The 19,964-nt window shown below is 47.7% G+C and overlaps 1 protein-coding gene across 1 annotated transcript in view; it reads right to left on the bottom strand.

The window, feature by feature from the left end:
- Positions 1 to 94: 94 nt before the first annotated feature.
- LOC146870092 (MAP kinase-activated protein kinase 2) overlaps positions 95 to 19,964 on the bottom strand; it is a 626,925-nt gene continuing 607,055 nt past the window's right edge. Inside the window, exons 8-10 of the mRNA XM_085627880.1 lie at positions 19,110 to 19,195; positions 18,820 to 18,900; positions 95 to 3,911 (exon numbers count right to left, since the gene is read on the bottom strand). Coding sequence (XP_085484006.1) covers positions 3,768 to 3,911; positions 18,820 to 18,900; positions 19,110 to 19,195 — 311 coding nt within the window. The 3' untranslated portion in view covers positions 95 to 3,767. The remainder of the gene's footprint in view (positions 3,912 to 18,819; positions 18,901 to 19,109; positions 19,196 to 19,964) is intronic.

The raw sequence follows: 19,964 nt of genomic DNA, 5'->3' as shown, positions 1-19,964 counted from the left end.
ACAAACTCCCCCCTGAGAAGAACTTCACACATGCTCTGTATACAAATCACTTAACAGCCAATGGACGCCAAAAGAATAAACACTAGGAGTCTGCTGTGTTTAAATATTCAAACTTGTTTAGTAAAACAATTTGATCATACAAAATTATAATTTTATAACAATCTGATTGCAAAAAAAAAAAAAAAAAAAAAAAAAGCATTCTTGGGTAAAAATCACAATGCTTATAGGTCCAAGCAACGTGACAAGATAAAAGGAGCATACTGAGGAGACGGGGAGGGAAGCAGAAGGGTGACGGGGAAATGGTACATGGATAAGCAAGGGGCAGAATTAAAAAATTTCGAGGCCTCCAGCACCCCCAGTGATACCACATCAAAAAGGACATGGGTTATAGACAGTGGTAAGAGTCCTGAGCAGCAAATGAGCAGACATACCAAGCCTTTTATCCACCACCCTTTCAGGCCCAATCTACGTATGATAGACACGGGACAACAATTCTGTAGTGAAGAGAAGCTATGGAGTATTCGACATTAAAACATGCACTCTGAAAGCAGTACATTATCATTTCAAATGCCATGAGCAGGCTGATTTCCAGTCAACATCCTCTCCATTCCTCTGCTGTTAGCCAACTGGTAAAGCACCACAGCCAGCAGACACAAGCATTATCCGTCATAGCCATCCCTTTTGGATGAATCCTATTTAAGTGGGGTACACTTTAGACTGTGAAGAATTAATGGATTAGGAAGCTAGAGAGTGCCCACCGTCTGAAATTCATGTCTCTAGTCACCAGGCTTTCCTACGATATGGTTCTACAAATTTCTCCACAATGATAGACTGGAGTTAAAAGTAAGTTACTCGCATGTACCTATCGCAAAACGTTGTCCAGCAGTGTCCTATTACAAAAACAGCCATTTTGATTAATAGTCATTTAAAAAAGTGTCAGGCTGAGATAGGAGATGAAGACCTTGCGTCCTCTTCGTCCAGCTTCGTCATAGACCATCTGTATGACCCGACACCTTATTTCTAGGAAATACTTAGCCAAAGGTTGAGCTAGGCCATGGAGGAGCAGCAACACTGGTAAAGGCTTGAATCCTCTGACCAGGAGTAATATTTATTTTCTGTTACCTTCAGCTTCTCAAGTGTGACACTGAAGAAAGCCAGGTTTCAGCCATTGTCCTTTTTGGTAAATATCTTAAGTCATTCATGGCGTACAGGAAAATAACTGCAACTGCAGACCGCACAATAACATGCATTTCTTGGAGGAATAAGTTCCACCCCCAAAGAATCATTGAAGGCACCAGGCATGGCCTTATAGTATTGTACAGGATCACAGTTAAAGCACAGGCTTCTTAGACGTTTATCAAAGAAGCTGCAAAACATGGAACAAGGCCTTCCAGGGCTGTTCATTAGAAAACATTTTCTGGTACCATTGAAACAGGTAGCCATAGGAAAAAATCAGTATTTTGACCCCCAAATTTTTTGGAATACTTTTCAGTCTCTCAAGTGAATAGGGTTCAGGTGGATTTAACTTTTCACTTAACCATCCAAACTGGCCTATTGGGTGAGCTGGAGGGGGGGGGGGGGGGGGGGGGGGACATAGAAAAACACACCGATGTCCCTTGTAGTTCTTTGCCACAACGAAATTAAGCAAAAAAATATTGATGTGCATGAAAAATAGTGCCAAGTTTCTTATACTCTGTGGCCACGGAATATGGGGTAGGTTGTGCAAGGGGTGGGGAAAAAGATAATAATAAAGGGTAAATAGATATTTACAGCGAAAAAATACAACATATCATGGAAGACTCCTGTGAAGTTATGTTTACAAGATGTATAAATCACTTGTGGGTGCTTGATGTACAACTGATCAAGGCAAGGTGCTTCAGGGTACTAACCAGCAAAGGCTCAGAGGGGGGCAGATCAAAGAAAGCAGCGCAAGTGAACAGGCAAAGCCGGCATCAGCTCTCCCCCAGGCTAGTCTTACTCCCTAGGCTAGGAAAAGGTCTACTTGAGATAACGGGGAAACCGGAGGCAAATAGGCAGGAGGGAGAACTACCTTTCCCTTCTGATACGTCCTCCTCCAAATCAAACAGATTCTCAAGGTGGCTATTAAACTCTTCTTTGGTTGAGAAAAACCAAAGACTAAAAAAACGTAATGTACTTGAACCCCCTAGGTTAAAGGGGGATAAGGCAGAGGTCTCAAAAGTCCTCATTGATTGGGCAACTAAAACAGCAGCAAAACTCCTATAAACTGAAATACCAACTGTTGATAAAGAAATATTCTTTCACGGAGTACACAACAGCATCACTCAAAAGTGAACATAGAAAGCCTCATATTTGAAAAGAGAATAAAAGTGAACAGAGAGGAGTGACTCGTGGGAATAAAGCCTCTCCCTGAATCTATCCTGTGAGAGTGAGAGGGGAAGGAGCATGGCACCGCACACCCAAACTTCAGCAAAACAGCAACATGTAGAGGCAGAAGTAGCCTACACAGTAACAGCCGCTAACAAACAATCCGCAAAATCTTTGGGTTGGAAAAGTGACAAAAAAATTAGGTAATATCACTGCTTTGTCAGTTGTTCACAGTTAATAAGCAAACTGGTAATCGGAAAAATATTCTTTTCTGTTTGAATTTGGAGCGAAGAGACAGTGATCGAGGTGGGTGAGGGAGTCAGGGGAATGTAGGTGCCGGACACATGGGACTTCAGTAAAAGCTGTGGGAGAACACATCTTTCCCCAATAACGTGGATTCTTAATAAAAGATTTGTAAAAAATTGACATTTTAAAAAATACTATGAGTAGGCCAAACCTTGAGCGATGGTCATACTCTGAAGCTCACTCCTCTTTTTATCACAACATAGTGGTAAAACTATCGCGTTGGCGTAAGATATATACTGATAGAGGCACACCCACAGTTTTCCACCACCCGTTTCACAACTAATGACCTGGAAACTGGCAAGCAAACCCCTGCACAAATTCTTGAGCAAAGAACAGACTTCTCCCACTAGGAACATACCGCTGAAATGAGATGGGCCTGACAACAGGAGGAGAGCACTATACATAGCACACTTGCCCACCTCTATACAAAAGGCATGGAGGGTGGAGCTTTAACAATGTTGGTAGTGTGTCCCAAGCATGAACAGCAAGGTCACCCCACAGGACATCCAACAAAAATGAGTGATGGGTCCCCCTGCACAACAGCAGCACTGCATAGTCACCTATGCTTGTACCTATACGTACAACATACAGAAGTACCATCGGTTTATTAACCAGCATCCTGCAAACAAACTTTATGCTACTGGCGTCTTGACTCTCCAAAGTTGATAGTACAGTGAAAAAATAACTCTGCAAGGCCTTGCTAAGGTATGTGTGAAGTGTAGGGAAGGCCACAGACAAACCCACCTGCATCCTCCAATAAAACCTCCTTTTACCAGGAAACGTTTCATTCTCAAAACCTGAAGTACTGGAAACCTTTTCTGAGGACTTACAAAAATAAAACTCAGTCTATAAAGTGGCTGGAAGTCATCTACAGAAGGCTTTCCTAGACTCCGCCCTTTCACACGCACACACCTGCACCCCCCTGCCCACTTGCTGATCGGTGATAAAAGAACAAAAAATCGGGCCTATTTGGTTCTAAAATCTGGCTCCTCCATGCATCGATTATGCCACAGCCCTTCTGAAGAGAGAATACGGTAATGTGCGGTTATTGCTTTTCTGGAGCTAGTGGGCGGGTTTGGTTGCTTGGGTGTTGGCTGTGGTCATGGCGGTGCCACTCAATGATGGACAGCGGCTGGGTCCATGGGGTTGAGCTTTTTCCGCCTTTTCTGTAAGAGTGGGTTGGTGGAGTTCTCAATCTCTTTTATCTTGACCTGCTCGTAGTCCACTCGCATTGTAGCCAAAGCGCTGGTCATTTCCTCCTGCATGTGAAGGGAAAAGATTAGTGTAAAAAACTGATTATCGTTTTGGAAATCGTTAATGTAAGCAACGCATGTCCTGGTTAACGAGGTGGGAAACTTGTCAGAATCTGCATATGTAAGAAGGTATGTTGGGGGAGATCAAGAGTAAATGTAGGTAATGCCGAGTTGGTGATGTTAGCATTATCGAGATTGGTAGCAGCCATCTCTATTAATAGCAGAGTAGCAATACAAATGAATACCACTCAAGCATCTTCATGTAAAATCTATTGCCCGGGAGCAAGAAGCCCAAACCATTCTAATTGGCTGCATCCCAGCTGAGACCCAACAGCAGTGTTGCTAAATATTGCCCAGGCGAAACTAACTGATTTGGCAACCTCACCTACAGGACTAACTAGGCTGCTACAGTCATTTATTAAATGTGTAACTTGCATCCTCTAAAGCACCGAAGGTCAAGTTACTTACCTTTGGGAACGCATTATCTGGTAGAAACATGATCTAGCCACAAATTCCTTACCTTTGAATTTCCCAGGCGTCAGTCTGGATCCGGAAGATTTTTCTTCAAGCAATACCCTTGCACGCCGGTTGGTGGTGTCTGTTGGCTCCACAGGACGTAGTAGTCTTCGTCGTTCTGACGTCTGCGTCAGCTATATATGCGCCATCTCGGTGCGCTGACGTCAGTTAAGTTTCACGCCTTTTCACACCAGGATCACGGAGCCATTAAGTGCACTGACATTCTGAGCAACTAGAGTCCTGAAAGGGAACAGACCTGACCCTAAAAAGCTGTCCACAGTGCAGGAAGGATGGGTCAGTCGGTAAGGAATCTGCGGCTAGATCACGTCGCTACCAATCACCGGAGGGACTGCGGACAAGTTTAGACCAGGAAGTCCTGCAGGACTGAGCGGCAAAAAGGCCGCCCTGCAGACTTGACTGTCTAGGCAGTATGGCTCGGTGAACTTGTGCAGTGATGCCCACGTTGCTGCCTGACAAATGTCGAGGACTGAGACTCCACGTTGCAACGTCATGGGAGCAGCCTTCACTCTGGCAGAATAAGCCCTAAGCCTTCAGGAGGATGCTTTTTGTTCAAAGCATAACAGATTGTGATGTAAAGGAGGACCCATCAAGAGATTGTCCTTTTCTGCACTGCACGACCCTTCTTCACTCCCACGTACCCCACAAAGAGTTGGCCGTCCACCCAGAACTCTTTTGTGCTGTCAGGGTAGAACGACAATGCTCTTTTTGGTTCCAGACAGTGGAGTTGTGCCTCTTCTTTAGAGGGATGCAGAGGAGGGCAAAAGGTGGGCAGGGTGACAGATTGCCCGGTGTGGAATGGTGTTACCACTTTCGGTAAGAAAGAGGGCGTAGTGCGAAGCACCAATTTATCAGGGAAGATGATCAGTTAAGGAGACTTGGATGACAGAGCCTGCAATTTGCTCATTCTCCTGGCAGATGTGCTTGCCACTAAAAAACTGTTTTGATGGTAAGCAGCCGGAAGGGGCAGTTCAATCAATCAGTCATTTGTAGAACGCAATACAAACAGCCAGGTTTTGACGAGTCTCCTGAAGGTCAGCATGTCCTGGGTCTGTCGCAGCTGTGTGGGTAGGGTGTTTCATGTCTTGGTGGCGAGGTAGGCGAAGGGTTTGCCGCCGGTGGAGGTCCTGAGGATGCGTGGGACGGTGGCGAGGGAGAGGTCGGCGTAACGAAGCTGGCGGATCGGGGTGTAGAAGGTGAGGCATTTGTTGAGGTATGCTGGTCCGGCGTTGTGGTGTGCTTTGTGAGCATGGGTAAGGAGCTTGAAGGTGATCCTCTTGTTGACTGGGAGCCAGTGCAGGTCTTTCAGGTGGGCGGTGATGTGGGGTGGCGGGGTATGTTGAGGATGAGGCGTGCGGAGGCGTTCTGTATGCGTTGGAGTCTTTTCTGGAGTTTGGCCGTGGTTCCTGCGTAGAGGGCGTTGCCGTAGTCCAGTCTGCTGCTGACGAGGGCCTGGGTGACAGTCCTTCTGGTTCTGGTGGGGATCCATCTGTAGATCTTGCGGAGCATGCGGAGGGTGTTGAAGCAGGAGGAGGAGACGGCGTTAACTTGCTGGGTCATTGAGAGTGATGAGTCCAGGATGAACCCCAGGTTGCGTGCGTGGTTGGTGGGTGGGTGTGGGTGCAGCTCCCAGGGCGGCTGGCTACCAGGAGTCGTCTCAGGCGGAGGGGGTGGAGCCCAGGATGAGTACCTCTGCCTTGTCTGAGTTACGTTTTAGGCGGCTGTTCTGCATCCAGTAGGTGACTGCCTTCATTCCTTCGTGGAGGTTGGTTTTGGCGGTGGCGGGGTTCTTGGTGAGTGAGAGTATCAGCTGAGTGTCGTCGGCGCAGGAGACGATGTTGAGGTTGTGGGTGCGGACGATGTTGGCGAGCGGTGCCATGTAGACGTTGAAAAGGGTAGGGGCTGAGGGATGATCCTTGGGGCACGCCGCAGATCTTGGTGGCCTCAGAACGGAATGGGGGAGGCAGACCCTCTGGGTTCTGTCGGTGAGGAAGGAGGTGGTCCAGTCCAGGGCTTTGTCGCGTATTCCTGCGTCGTGTAGGAGTGTGCGTAGGATGTGGTGGCAGACAGTGTCGAAGGTGGCCGAGAGGTCCAGGAGGAGGAGGGCCGTGGTTTCGCCATTGTCCAGTAGGGTCCTTATGTCGTCTGTGGCAGCTATGAGGGCAGTTTTGGTGCTGTGATTGCTGCGCAATCCAGATTGACTGTTGTGCAAAGGTTCGAACGGAGCACACGTCAAAGGTGAGAACCAAATTAAGGTTCCCCTGAGGCATAGGAAAAGGGGCAGGTGGAAATATATGTACAAGCCCCTGGAGAAATCTATTGACAATAGGGGATTTAAATAAAGAGGGCTGGTCTGCCAGCCCCAAAAAGGCATATAGGGCGGAAAGGTACCGTTGGAGTGCTCAGGGCAGTGCCCTGCTCGGCAAGGGTCAAAATAAAAAGTAAGACTTGAGAGAGGGAAGCAGAAAGAGGATATTTATATCTTTCTGTACAGTATTATACAAATTTGTGCCACCGGAAGGTGTAAGCGGTCTTGGTATAGGGATGCCTGGCTGCCAAAAAAACCATTGCGGATTTCGGTAGGATGGTCAAATGCTATCAACTGCTGCTGCTCAATCTCCACACAAGAAGGCATAGAGTTGTCAGGTTCGGGTGGAGGACCCTCCCCTGCTGCTGCAACCAAAGATTCTCCCAAAGGGGCAGCCTGATCGAAGGATAAATGCTCAACTGGAGAAGCTGAGGATACCAGATTCTTCGTACCCAGTCCGGATCCACAAGAATAACTTAGTGCCCGGTCACTCCTGATCTTCGAGCACTGTGGGCAGGAGTGGTATGGGCAGAAAGGCATATAGGAGGCCTGAGAGTCACTCTAGACGAAAAGCGCCACAGAGTGGGAGCCGACTTGGAAACTCCAATGCACAAAACTACTGACCTAGCAAGTTCTCTGCGGAGACGAACAGATCTAACCAAAGCTCGCCCCACTGCTGAAAGACCTTGCGCTACCTCTGGATGGAGACGCCATTTGTGATTCGATACGCATCGACAGCTAAGTTCGTCCACCCTGGCATTCAGAGAACGTGTCAGGTGTTGAACCACCATGAACATGCCCTTCTGTTCCAGCCATGTCCAGAGATGCAGAGCCTTACGATAAAGGGTCAACGGCCCCCATCCTGCCCTGTTTGTTGCAGTACCACATGGCAGTGGGATTGTCCATGAACACTTGTAACATCTTTCCCTGGTTTAAACGAAAAAAGGCTTTTAATGCCAAGCGAATCGCTCAGAGCTTGAGCCAGTTGATGTAGAGTCCGGATTCCACCAGAGACCACAGTCCTCTGATCTCCACCTCTCCCTGATGGTCGTCCCATCACAGGAGTGACCCATCTGTCACTACTGTGTGATCTGGATGGGGAAGGAAGAGGGGTCTGCCTCTGACCAAATCACGGTTGGTCAGCCACTAGTGCAGATCCTGTGCAGTTCCACCGAGATCTGGACCATGTCAGAGAGATTCCCCTGATGCTCAGCCCACAGGAACTTCAAGTTCCACTGTAGAACCCGCATAGGTCATCTGGTATGTGTCAAAAGCAGGATGCAGGAGGCCATGAAGCCCAGCAGCCTCAATCACTTGCACCAAAATCTAGGATAGAGGCTGAAACATCAACATCATAGCCTGAATATTTTAAGATTCTCGTTTGGGAGGATAAACCCATAACTGCACTGTGTCCAGAACAGCTCCGATGAAAGGGAGCGTCTGAGAGGGAGTCAGGTGTGACTTTGGCACGTTGATAGCTGATAGCGAACCCCAGTGAATGTAGGAGGTTCATCATAGTCTGGTGGTGGGAGATGACAGCCTTGGGCGAGCCTGCCTTCAACAGCCAGTCATCGATATGGGGAAGACTGGCACCCATGATCTGCGGATATAGGCTGCGACCACCTCCATCACCTTGGTAAACACCCGAGGGGCATTGGTAAGGCCAAAGGGGAGCACAATGAACTGAAAGTGCTCATAGCCTACCGTAAACCGAAGATAGCGTGGATGGGCAGGCAGAACAGGAATGTGAAAATAAGTGTTCTGTAAGACAATGAAACCATCGAGACTCCTGGGTCCAGGACAGACCAGACCTGAGCGAGGGTGAGCATCTTCAACTTTTCCTTTTTGAGGAAGTAGTTGAGGGCTCGTAGATCCAGGATAGAGCAAAACCCCTTGTCCTTTTTCAGGAACAAAAGGTAGCAGGAACAACAACCACAGCCTACTTCTGACACCAGAACCCTCTCTATGGCTCCCTTGGCCAAGAGAGTCGGGACTTCGTCCTGAAGCAAAGTCAGGTTATCATAAGTTGGACACATGAAGGGAGCAAGAACCCACCTTTCCGACGTGATGTTTTGCCAGTGGTGGAGGTGATGACTGATCCTGCCACCAAATGACCGCCCACTAGGAGGGTTTGGAAGCTAAGGTTGCATGGGGACTGGTGGACTGACCAGAATCTTTGCCACCGGACCCTTGGGGTCTGAACGAGCAATGTCCATGGCCATGCAGAGGTTGCTGAACTTGCACTTTCTTGTGGCTGAGGTATGGCTGACAAGGCTGAAGGACCCTTCCTTAACCACGAAAGGTAGACTGGGGACGTGTAGCCACTGAGAAGCCCAAGGACTTGGCCATCGCCTGTGAGTCCTGTAAAGCGCTCCAGGGTCATGTGACCTTTGTCTCTGAAGAGACAAGTACCATCAAAAGGCATGTCCATGAGGGAAGCCTGGACATCTCCAGAAAAGCCAGAAGTTCTCAGCCAGTCAAGGCGTCAAACAGCCACCATCAATGAAATCACTCTGCTCAGTGAGTAAGTCGTGTCAAGCCCACAACGAACAGCGAACTTTGCTGCATCTCGCCCGTCTGATACTGCTTGGGAAAGGATTGCCCAGTCCTCCTACGGGAACTGTGGCAGCACTTATGCAACCGTTTCCTACAAAGAGTGGGAATAATGGCCCAATGGGCATGCTGTGTTCACCCACCGCAATGCTAAGCTGGCAGATGAAATGAAAATTAAATTCTTGTCCCAAGTATCAAGCCTCATAGATTCCCTGTCCGGGGTGGGGATTCACGCCCTAAGAGGCTTGGACAACCAAGCTCTAGGGGCAGGGTGAGTGGTGAGGAAATTTGGGTCGCCCGGTGCAGGGTGATGGCGGCAGGCAACTGTTCTATTCACAGGATCCTCTGTGCTGCGCATGGACCGGGTTCCCAGTAGGACATCAGCCAAGGGCTTATTGAAAGGCAGGAGAGGTTCTGAGGAGGAGACACCCGGCTGCAGGACCTCCGTCATGATGTTCATCTTGACTGCCACAGAAGGGAGCTGAAGGTCCAGGACCTCAGCAGCCCTTCGCACCACCACAGCATATAAAGATCCCTCCTCCGTAGCCACGGTAGGGGGACAAAGCAGACCAGAATATGGAGAGGTGTTCACTGGCCTCACCCAATTCCTCATAACAGTCCATTTCTTGCTCTGACTGGACCCTTTACAAGACCAGCAACCCCTCCCGATCTTTCTCCACTTGCAGCCACTCAGAAAAAGGCTTAGGAACCGACCTATGACCAATAGGTTCTGTCTGCATTGGTAGGCACCGATCTGGCTCCAGTTAGTCGGGGATAAGAATAGGGTTGGCGCAGCTGGTGGGCGCAAGGAGTGTTGGCATGGGGCTGGCTCCAAGGAAGGTCACAGTGGCACGACTGCATCAGTCGGGATCCATTACTGGATCCATGGGGGTCATCAGCACCGGGGCCATCAGCGAGGAACCAGATAAAGTCCCCTCTGAGCCTCCGGGGCCCAAGGCATGTCTATAGGGTCAGGCCGCCAAAATATGAGGCACATGACGTTACAGAATGCTTTGAGCTGGGCGGGGTCACTCCAGCTCCCAGGAAGGTGGGGAAATGCAGAGCAGACCCAGGCGCAAGTTCAGCCGAACGAGGCCTACAACGCAGAGAATCCTCCGTCGCGTCAGCCGACCAACGGGGATAAGTTGAAGCATGCTTAGACTTCTTGTTTCTTTTTATGCTTCTTACCTGACCGACTCGAAAACTTCAAATGGGACCTTCGTCTTGACTGGGACCTAGAACGAGACCTTCGGGGTGGATGACGCAGTATCGAGTGCCGGGCCACAAGTAGCTTTAGGGACTGCTCCCTCAAAGCTTTCAGAGCCATGGCCTGGCAGTGGGAGCACGACCTAGAATCGTGGTGGCCCTCAAGGCACCAAAGACAAACCAGATGTGGATCTGTTATCGACATGGTGCAGTGACAGGCGCCACATGGCTTTAATCCAAAAATCTTCTTGGACATCCCACACACCAAAACATCCAGAAAAAACATCGGATCCAGTCGGACGCCTGCGAAATTCAATGGTAAGGACTCTGTAGCTAGATGTCTCTATCAGATAATGAGTTTAAACAATGGTACAATCAAATGAGCAAATTAAAGCAGCAACACGTCACAAATGAGAATTCTAAAACAACCTAAGCTGTGCTTTAGAGCAAAGATGTGTCTGAGTAGAGGATAAGGCACAGGGTGAAACATCCAGAGAATCAGGCAGGTGTGTCATGAAAGGAGGATCGAGCTGAAGGTGTGTCATCGAGAGGATGATCAGGCAGACTTTGCATCATTCAAAAGAGTATCAGGGCAGCGGGCATGAGGACAGAACAGAAATAAGATGGGTCACACTGCAGAGAAGGCCTGGTTAGACTTGCTCAGAGGCACAGCATGACCTATGAGAGGGTTTAAGACCGGTAAGGAAATAGGGATTGGGGGTGGCAAGACCACAAACACATTTAAGAACAATACAGAGGAAAACGCACTAAGAAATAGGAGTGAAAGGGAAGCAATCAGAAAGAAGCAATAAAGGATGATGATTCAACAGAGAGAGGAAGCCTAAAGAGAAGATGAATAAGGAATTAAAAGCAGATTTTGTAGAGGAGATATGGAAAGTAGGAAGTTAAGACATCAGGAAAAAAGGAGTGAAAAGAGAAGTGCAAATCTTTTGGATGTTGTATCATTGGTTCGGACAACTAAAGACACCAGAAGAGCCTACATTGAAAAAGGTAAAGGATGAATCCAAGTGGGGAAAAGACCAGAACCTAAATTATCCCCCGAGCAATGACTCCCGTGGTAGGAAAAGTAAGAGCATAGACATTAACCTATTTCCTTGATGCTTCACGTAATGCTATATAAAGGAGTATGTTACTTCCCCTTGTAAGAGTCTGTTCGTAGCGTGTAGTGCTGTAGATTCACATCCTCAGCATACTCCAGCCATCGAGTGTTGAGCTTGGAGGTTTGCAAAATGTTTTTCTTCAGAGAAGTCTTTCGAGTCATAAGGTATGGTGTGATTCGTCCCTTAGATAGCAATGCACATTGGCACTAGCTCCATTGTTAGATTGTTTTTGCACAGCGGATGCTGTGTTATGTTATGCAGATTTGTAGAGCGCACTTATAGCCCGAGAGGTATCCAGGAGCTGGATAGGTGAGTAGGCAGATTGGCCTCCTAGTTGAATAACCAGGTCTTCAGTTTCTTGCAGAATTCGAGAAGGGATGGGAAGTTCCTGATATGGTGTGGAAGGTCGTTCCATGATTTGGCAGTGATGCAGGAAAACGAGCATTCATCTGCCTTGCTCCGAGAGTGTACAGATAGAGCAGTAAGTGGAACCGGAATAGTAAGCATGGTGATCTTGAGTAGAAGGAACTGGTAGTTAGAAAAAAACATCTGAAGCAACCAGTGGCTCCCAGGGAAATATGTGGGCGCATGTGAATCTACAGCAATACACACCACAAACAGATGCTTACCGGGTAACATTCCGCTCGTAGCATGTTTGGCTGTGGATCAAATGCTCTGCATTGACTGTAAAGCAGGACTCCCACAAGCAGTGGTCAGGCACTGGATGGTGCAGAGGTTTGAAGCTAAGTCTTTAAGATTGTTTAGCCAACCATAGCTTGCTAACATGCTAGAACCGCCACACAATTATTGGTTAAGGTGTGTGGAGTTGACCATGTTGCTGCTTTACAAATGTCAGCTTTAGGGATGTTCCAGAGGAAAGCCACAGTAGCTCTGTTTTTTGGGGTGGAGTGCGTCCTAAGCGAGAGAGGCAGGGTTCTCCAATCTTTAATGTAGCAGGTCTGGCTGGACTTGATAATCGACCAAGCTACACCTGCTTAAGATATAAGACAGCCCCTTGTGAGGTTTAGACAAAGAAGCAAAGTTGGTGAGTCCTGCAAAAAGGTTTGATCCTATCACTGTAGTACATGATGGCTCGTTTAACATCAATTGCGTGTTTGTAAAGCCCTTTGAGGTACAGAGCCTGGCGGGGAGGGAAAACACAGAACTCAATAGTCTGATTAAGGTGAAAATTAGATACCATTTTCTTTAGAAACTTTGGCTTAGTCCTAGGGGCCATCCTGTCCGTGTGGATTTGGTAGAAGAGCTCTTCTCGATTGAGGGCCTGTAGCTCACTAATTGCATTAAGGAAGTAAAAGCTACCAGGAAGGCAACCTTCCAAGAAAGGAATTATAGGGGTATTCTTTATTTTGCACATATGCCGTCTTCAAAGGCAGATAAAGGCATATAGAGGAGTAGGCAACTGATATTTTGAGGAGGGTTCAGAACCAGGGGTGTCTGACTAAGGTGATGGCCACCAGAATGAGGGTGAGAGGTTTGCCAAAGCTTCCTGTCCACAAACAGGAGAAATGAGAGAAGAGGAAGATGTAAGCGAAGATTCAAGACCAGTTCATCCATACAGCATTGCCCATGGATGGAGGGTAAGGAAATCTGGAGGCAAGGTTTTGCCATTTTGGTTTTCTAGGGTGGCTAATTGATCTACATCGGGGATACCATCAACAGAAGTACATAACTGATACTTGCCGGTGGAGTTCCCACTTGTTGACTTGAGGCATCCAGCTGCGCAGGTCTACAAAGCAGTCGTCGACATCGAGAAGGTACTCCGCTAGGAGATGTATCAGATGATAGATCTACAAATGTTGTACACTAATGCCAAGAGCTGAAGAGAGTGCGTGCTGTCCTGCTTTTGCAGGGAGTAAATGCCGGTCATGTTGTCTGTTCTAATCAGACTACCTTGCCCTGCACGTTCTGGAAGAACGCTTTAAGAGCTAGCAGGATGGCTAGAAGTACTACGTGATTGATGTGAAGACCTTGTTGGTGAGGCAACCACGGTCCTTAGACTGACGTCCCTGAGATGCGCCCTCCACTGAATGAATAAGGAGTCCATAGTAATGTTACTTGCAGAATGGGGTTCCATGAAGGGCCTGACCTGCAACAGGTTGTTGCTGTTTCACAACTGCAGAGAGCAATGGGTGCTTGCCTGTTATCAAAATAGATCTTCCCAGTGACCCTTTGCTTGTGACCACTGGGCCAAAAGGCACTCTTGCCACAGACGTCTGTGTAACCTGCCATGGGGAACCATGGCTGTACAAGAAGCCATCATACACAGGAGGCGCATCACTTTTCTGAGAGTTGAAATGTCGCTGAAAAAGAACCAGCAGTTGCTGGAAAGCCTGAACCCTTTGCTGATTGGGGTAGGCCTTGGCAGTGACTGCATTCAGGAGGGATGTGAGAAAAGGGGGAACTGGATGGGACTTTATGGTGAAACCCAGGCTGTAGACCAGGGAAATGACAACCTAGGTGTGGGCTAGGCACGGCTGCTGCTTGTGCTTGTGAGTTGGTAATCATAGCGATAGGGGAACATGTGAGTGCCCCCTCTTCTGAGGTGGGTGCCCACGACGACTAAGCATTTGGTGAACACTCTGGGAGCTGTGGCGACCCCAAATGGTAACACCTGCAATTGGTAATGCTGGCCACTTACCATGAAGCCGCGACGAGCTGGGTGGTTAGGTATGTGTAAGACGATGTCATTCAGAACTGGTGCAGTTATGAAGCCGCCTTGCTGCAGCAGCGGGATAATGTCAAGTAGGGTGGTCTTGTGGAAGTGTTCCGAAAAGATGTACCTGTTAAGGGGCCTATGGTTTAGTATTGGCCTTAGGGAACTGTCTTTCTTGGAAATAAGGAAGTATAGGGAGTACACCACCCCTGTGTCTTGGTGCTGCAAGGGAACTCGTTTTGTGCCCCTTTGAGGATGAGCACCCGAACCTACTCTTGTAGTAGGAACAGGTGCTCTAGGCTGAGATTCTGAGTATGAGATGGGATATTTGTGGGGTTGAGTTGAGCTTGAGGTAGCAGCCATGTTCAATGATAGATTGAACCCACATATCTGAGGGGGATTTCCTCCCACCAGGTAATACATTTTTGAAGCCTTCCCCCGATAGATGCGATTGGGGGGAGGGGGTAAATGTTTCAAGGTAGAGGCTCACTTGAAAGGAGTTCTTCTGATTTGTCCCTTTGAGTTGTTTCCCCGGAAGGTACCCCAAGTGTATCCTCTGCTGGTGGTAGGCCTATTGCTGGCGCAATTCTGACTGAGTTTGGTAAGGCCAGAAAGTTTTGGACCAGCAGCCTTCTTAGGGCCGCTGTGCTTTAAAGGGCATTCATGGTCCTGGATTTCCAACATCTCATCAACCTGTGGGCCAAAGAGGCGTTCTCAGTCAAAAGGCAGGATGATGACGTGCTGGATTTCTGGCTTGAAGCCAGAATTCGCAGCCGTGTGTGGTGATGAAGGATAATAGGTGTTTAACACTTTGGCGCCTTTGTCAGCTGAATCCAACACACACACACCATATGGTGACGTTAAAACAGCTTTCCCTCGTTTAAGATTTCCTCCTCCCTCTTTCTGTACTCGTAGAGATGCTACAGTAGGGCTTTCATCTCCTCCCATTGGACCCCATACCAAGACAGGAGGCCCACAGAACTGACAATACGCCCATGGGTGGTAGCACAGATTGCTACTCTTTTGCCAGCTGAATCAAAGCGCTTGCTTTCCTTGTCAGACGGGAAGCGTTGCCTGTAGCTTAGGCTGCAGCTCGCTTATGGGAGGTTGAGACTATTAGTGAGTCCATGGGGTCATGCCCTCTGATGTACAAGGGGTGAGAGGGAAAAGGTTTACATTTCTTCACTCTGCTGGTGTTACTACCTGGGATTTTACAAGCTCTTTGAAGGTTTCTGGGGCGATTTTAGTTATGCCTTTTAGCACTGGGAGAGACTGGAGGAAACTCAGTCCTCGATAGTGACTCCACAAGGGGGTGGGGGGGGGGGGGAGAGGGGGTGGGGGGGGGGAGAGGGGGAGGGGGGGGAGAGGGGGAGGGGGGGGGGAGTCATCCTCAGGCATAACATGCATATCTATCTTATGGTACACCGCTGCACACTGAATAAACCCGTGGTATGCTGTGAAGTCATCTGGTCAAGGGGATGGATGCTCAAGGTTTCCTATGTATTGCCTGTGGAGCCTTCAGCTTCGAAGTATGCTTTGGCATCTCAGCACCGAGAAGTCTCTTCGAACTGTAAGACCAATGGGTGTTGAGGCACTTGGCTGGATCCCGTCCCTGTGCTGACCTGAGAATATGGGAGGTGGCAGAGGTTTAGGCACAGGGCTTGATACCTGACCCCCTGAGGGGTGGCGTGCTCTGCTTCGGCGTATGGACTTAAGTGAACTTGGGATTTGACAGTACTCCCGACTCTCGGCTATGATTTGGTACAAGGGCTGGTGTCCTCTAGGGTACACCGAGTGCCTTTGAACACATTTGTTTCCTCCTCCAGCTCGCAAGTGTCTAAGCCTATGACCTCTGGGCTGGGCTGATGGCCTGGAATGGCTGAAGAACTCTTCCTCCTTCTTCGTCCCAACTGAGTAAATTGCGCCAAAAAGGTCTGCCATTTCCTACATTGGTCGGTGCAGCTTGGTGTGAGCCTTCTTGCACATGAAGGCCAAACGGAAGGTGCAATAGGTGTTGTCGTGCTATGGGGATAGGTAGAGGTTACAGACACGGTGGAGACCGGCACAAGGATATTTTGGGTGGCACGGACAGCTTTTCCTAAAGGAGGTAGATTCCATCACAGTCTACGCCTCATCTCTTTCTGGAGTAGGTAAGGAAAGTGGCATGGCCAGGGATGGCAGGGCGCCTATAGGGTTGTCGTCAGAGGCATTATCCGAAGTGAATGAAGAGAGAAGAGGAAAGGGACAATTACTGAAGCAGAAATCTTCTCGGCGACAGAAATGTAAAGAAATGGGCCTCAGAGCAATGAACATACAGAATCAAACGTGTCATGATGGGAGCAATGTCAATACACATCTGAACCTGATGGCAGGTTCTAACAACGAAGTGAGTGCCCATGCACATTGATAACTAAGGGCGGAGTCACACCATATCTCGTGACTCAAAAGACTACTTTGAAGAAAAACAAGTTGCAAACGTCCCAGCCCAAAACTAGAAGGCAAGAGTATGCAAAGCATGTGCATGTACAGTCACACAAGCTACAAACACATTTAGTAGAAGAAAGATGCTAATTACTGGAGGAGTGTGGGATGTGAACAGAGAGGAGCTTCAAAGTCCTCTAGTGGGGAATAGGAGCTAGAGACATGACACCAACAACAATTCTAAATGAACACACCAAAATGGTTAGACAACTTGTTTACCCTCTATATACGAAATTAAACATTACTTCCTCCCCTACACCACTAAAAACCGTTCACTTCACAAAAGTTCATCTTCCAACCATACTGGATTATTATTATTATTATTATTAATGGCATTTGTTAAGCGCATGGTTGCACACGGAACAGTGCGTCCCCGCGCTGACAGTTCCACTAACATCACACAAGCAACAATCATGGCGGTGGAGTGAAGAGCAGGAGAACTATACTAAATTAAGTTTTGGGAAAAAGACGGGTTTTCAACCTTTGTCTAAACCTCGTTTCAGACGGTTCCATTCTCAATTCGATGGGAAGGTCATTCCAGCCCTTACTGGCAAGGTATCGGAAGGACCGTCCTCCCATCCTTGCTCTGTGAATCCGTGGAGCAACTAACAACATATTGCCCATTGACCTAAGAGAGCGTGAAGGTCGATAGACTGGAAGCAGTGCTTGTAGATAAGGAGGAGCTTTTAGATGAGCAATGCGATGGGCAATGCACATCATTTTGAATGTAATTCGTTCCCTTATCGGGAGCCAATGTAAGGAATGCAGGGCATTTTTCCCGGAGGCCCTTCTAGGAAGGTTCAGAACAAGCCTAGCAGCTGCACTTTGAACGCGCTGCAACTGCATTAGACCTTTGTTACTTAGTCCGCATAGGAGGGAGTTCCCATAGTCTAAATGGGAAGTGACCAAGGCATGTATCATTGTTTTTCTGGCGCTAGGAGGCAATAGGTCAAGAATCTTCCTCAGGACCTTTAGAATACCATAGCATTTACCAGCCACATTACCCACATGGTTAGTGTAGGCAAGATTGGAATCAAGGAGTATGCCGAGGTTCTTGACTGTTTCAACCGGGACAGGAACAGAACCCAGTTCTAAGGGCCACCAAGCGGATGTCCAGATGGATGGACAGGGACCAACAATAAGAACTTCCGTCTTATTGCCGTTGAGGCGGAGGTAGTTCAGCTTCATCCACCCATCAAGTGCTACCAAACATGCCGAAAATTTCTCAGCCTCCACAACTGGGTCACGAGACAGATTGATCACCAGTTGTGTATCGTGTGCGTAAGAAACTATGGCAACACCATATGACTCCACCAGTTTAGCAAGAGGTTCCATGTATAGATTGAATAATGTGGGGCTCAGAATCAAGCCTTGTGGAACCCCTTGTTTGAGACATCTAATACTGGATTTGCACGGTGGACAGTGCACTTGAAATCTTCTGTTATTAAGAAAGGACACCAACCACTCATGGGCTGGACCGGTTATGCCCTTCTCTCTCAAACGGTCCAGTAAAACGGAGTGTGACACGGTGTCAAATGCCGCGCTTAAGTCCAATAGGACCAGTGCGGTCGTGTGACCCTCATCCGCCTGGCACCGCAGCAGTTCCGTTGACAGCAGGAGAGCGGTCTCCGTCGAATGTTTGGCTCTAAATCCCGACTGAGACGAGTGAAGGATCTTATTATCTTCCACGAATCTCACCAGCTGTCGGTTAACCAATTTCTCAACTACCTTCGTACAATAGGGGAGGAGCGAGATAGGTCTCAGATTGTCCAGTTGTGATATGCTGATATGAGCTTTCTTTTTTATCGGGACAACTTGGGCCAGTTTCCAGTCGTCCGGAACTAAGCATTCTTGGAAGGAAACAGAGGCCAAATTTCCTATGTGTTCAGCTACCTGGGGGAGATGACTGCGAAGAATCCTCGCTGGAACAGCATCTAATGGCGAGCCAGAGTGAATATTCGATAGAATATTAATTCTATCGAATCGATTAGCTGCTTGCCCCCATTATATTAACTAAAGGGCTGCAGGGTTTTTTACCTTGACGTCTTCCCAAAGGTCTTTCTCCTCTTTTAGAACTCTGCTGGTATGCAGGGGAGTTTGGGGAACTTGCATGGATTGCTGTAGGAAACAAAATGGGGTTGGAAAGCATTGTTACACATCCTTAAAAAAGGAATGCAAATTTGAAAGCCCAAATTGACCATTGTATCACATCAGCAAGAGTAAAAACAAAACTATCCAGCCTTGGCAGAGCATGTAAAGCAAAAACAATCATTTTTGAAAAATAATATATTTTACAACACAAAGGGTGGGCCGACACCTGTACTAACCATTATCCATGGGTGGTTCATAAACTCTGTAATGGTCATCCGTTGTGTCGGCTCAGTCTTCAGCAGGTTCCGGATCAGCTGTTTCACTGAAATAAAAATAGCATATGGGTTAATGGCAAAGAGGGAGAGCAGGCTTCTGCCACACTGACTGCAAGCTGGATATGGACAGGGAATGAACCCAGGACTGCTTTTAGAAATGAGAGTTCCCCAATAGCAGGACCTCACAATCCTCAGCTAAACCAGTTTAAACGAATGAAGCACTAACCCAGAACAGACCATTATTTTACAAACCTAAAATAAGTGGCAGTAGAATATTACCAGAGAACCGAATATATACCCACAACTATAGGGGTGTAATTCACTATGGAAAGCCTAGAGAGAAATGAACAGCCCTACGCCAAGCGCTTCACCATTTGTAATGTACGATGCTGGTCATTATGCAGTATCACAGACCTTAAAAGCAAGCAATCATAACTAGCAGTCGGACCAGTAAAGGGTACAATGCAGTTCTAAAACATGAGAACCCACAATTTTAAGGACATTAATTTTAAAGTTGTTTACATACGCAGTCAATATTTATTACATTTTTAATAAGAATTGTTTTAATCAATATGACAATGTTTTGTTTTAGCTACAGACAGCCTTAGTTGTATGAAAGAACTCATGTCAATTTTCCAAAATAGCACAGCAAGTATGGAGAGAGAGAGCTTTGGGTCAGTCATGTCAGCCATAGGCTTTCGTATATGGACATTTGTTGCTCACAAGACGAGTGTACACGTGTTTTTTAAAAGGTGAAACTTAAATATTGGCCCTTTGTTTAACATGTCTACTATGCAGTAAATTGTTGCCTGTGCC

The sequence above is a fragment of the Triturus cristatus genome, chromosome 1_1 (assembly GCF_964204655.1).
Source record: "Triturus cristatus chromosome 1_1, aTriCri1.1, whole genome shotgun sequence".
NCBI lineage: Eukaryota > Metazoa > Chordata > Amphibia > Caudata > Salamandridae > Triturus > Triturus cristatus.
The sequence above is the reverse complement of the archived record's forward strand: the minus strand, read 5'-3'. Positions and strand labels throughout refer to the sequence as shown.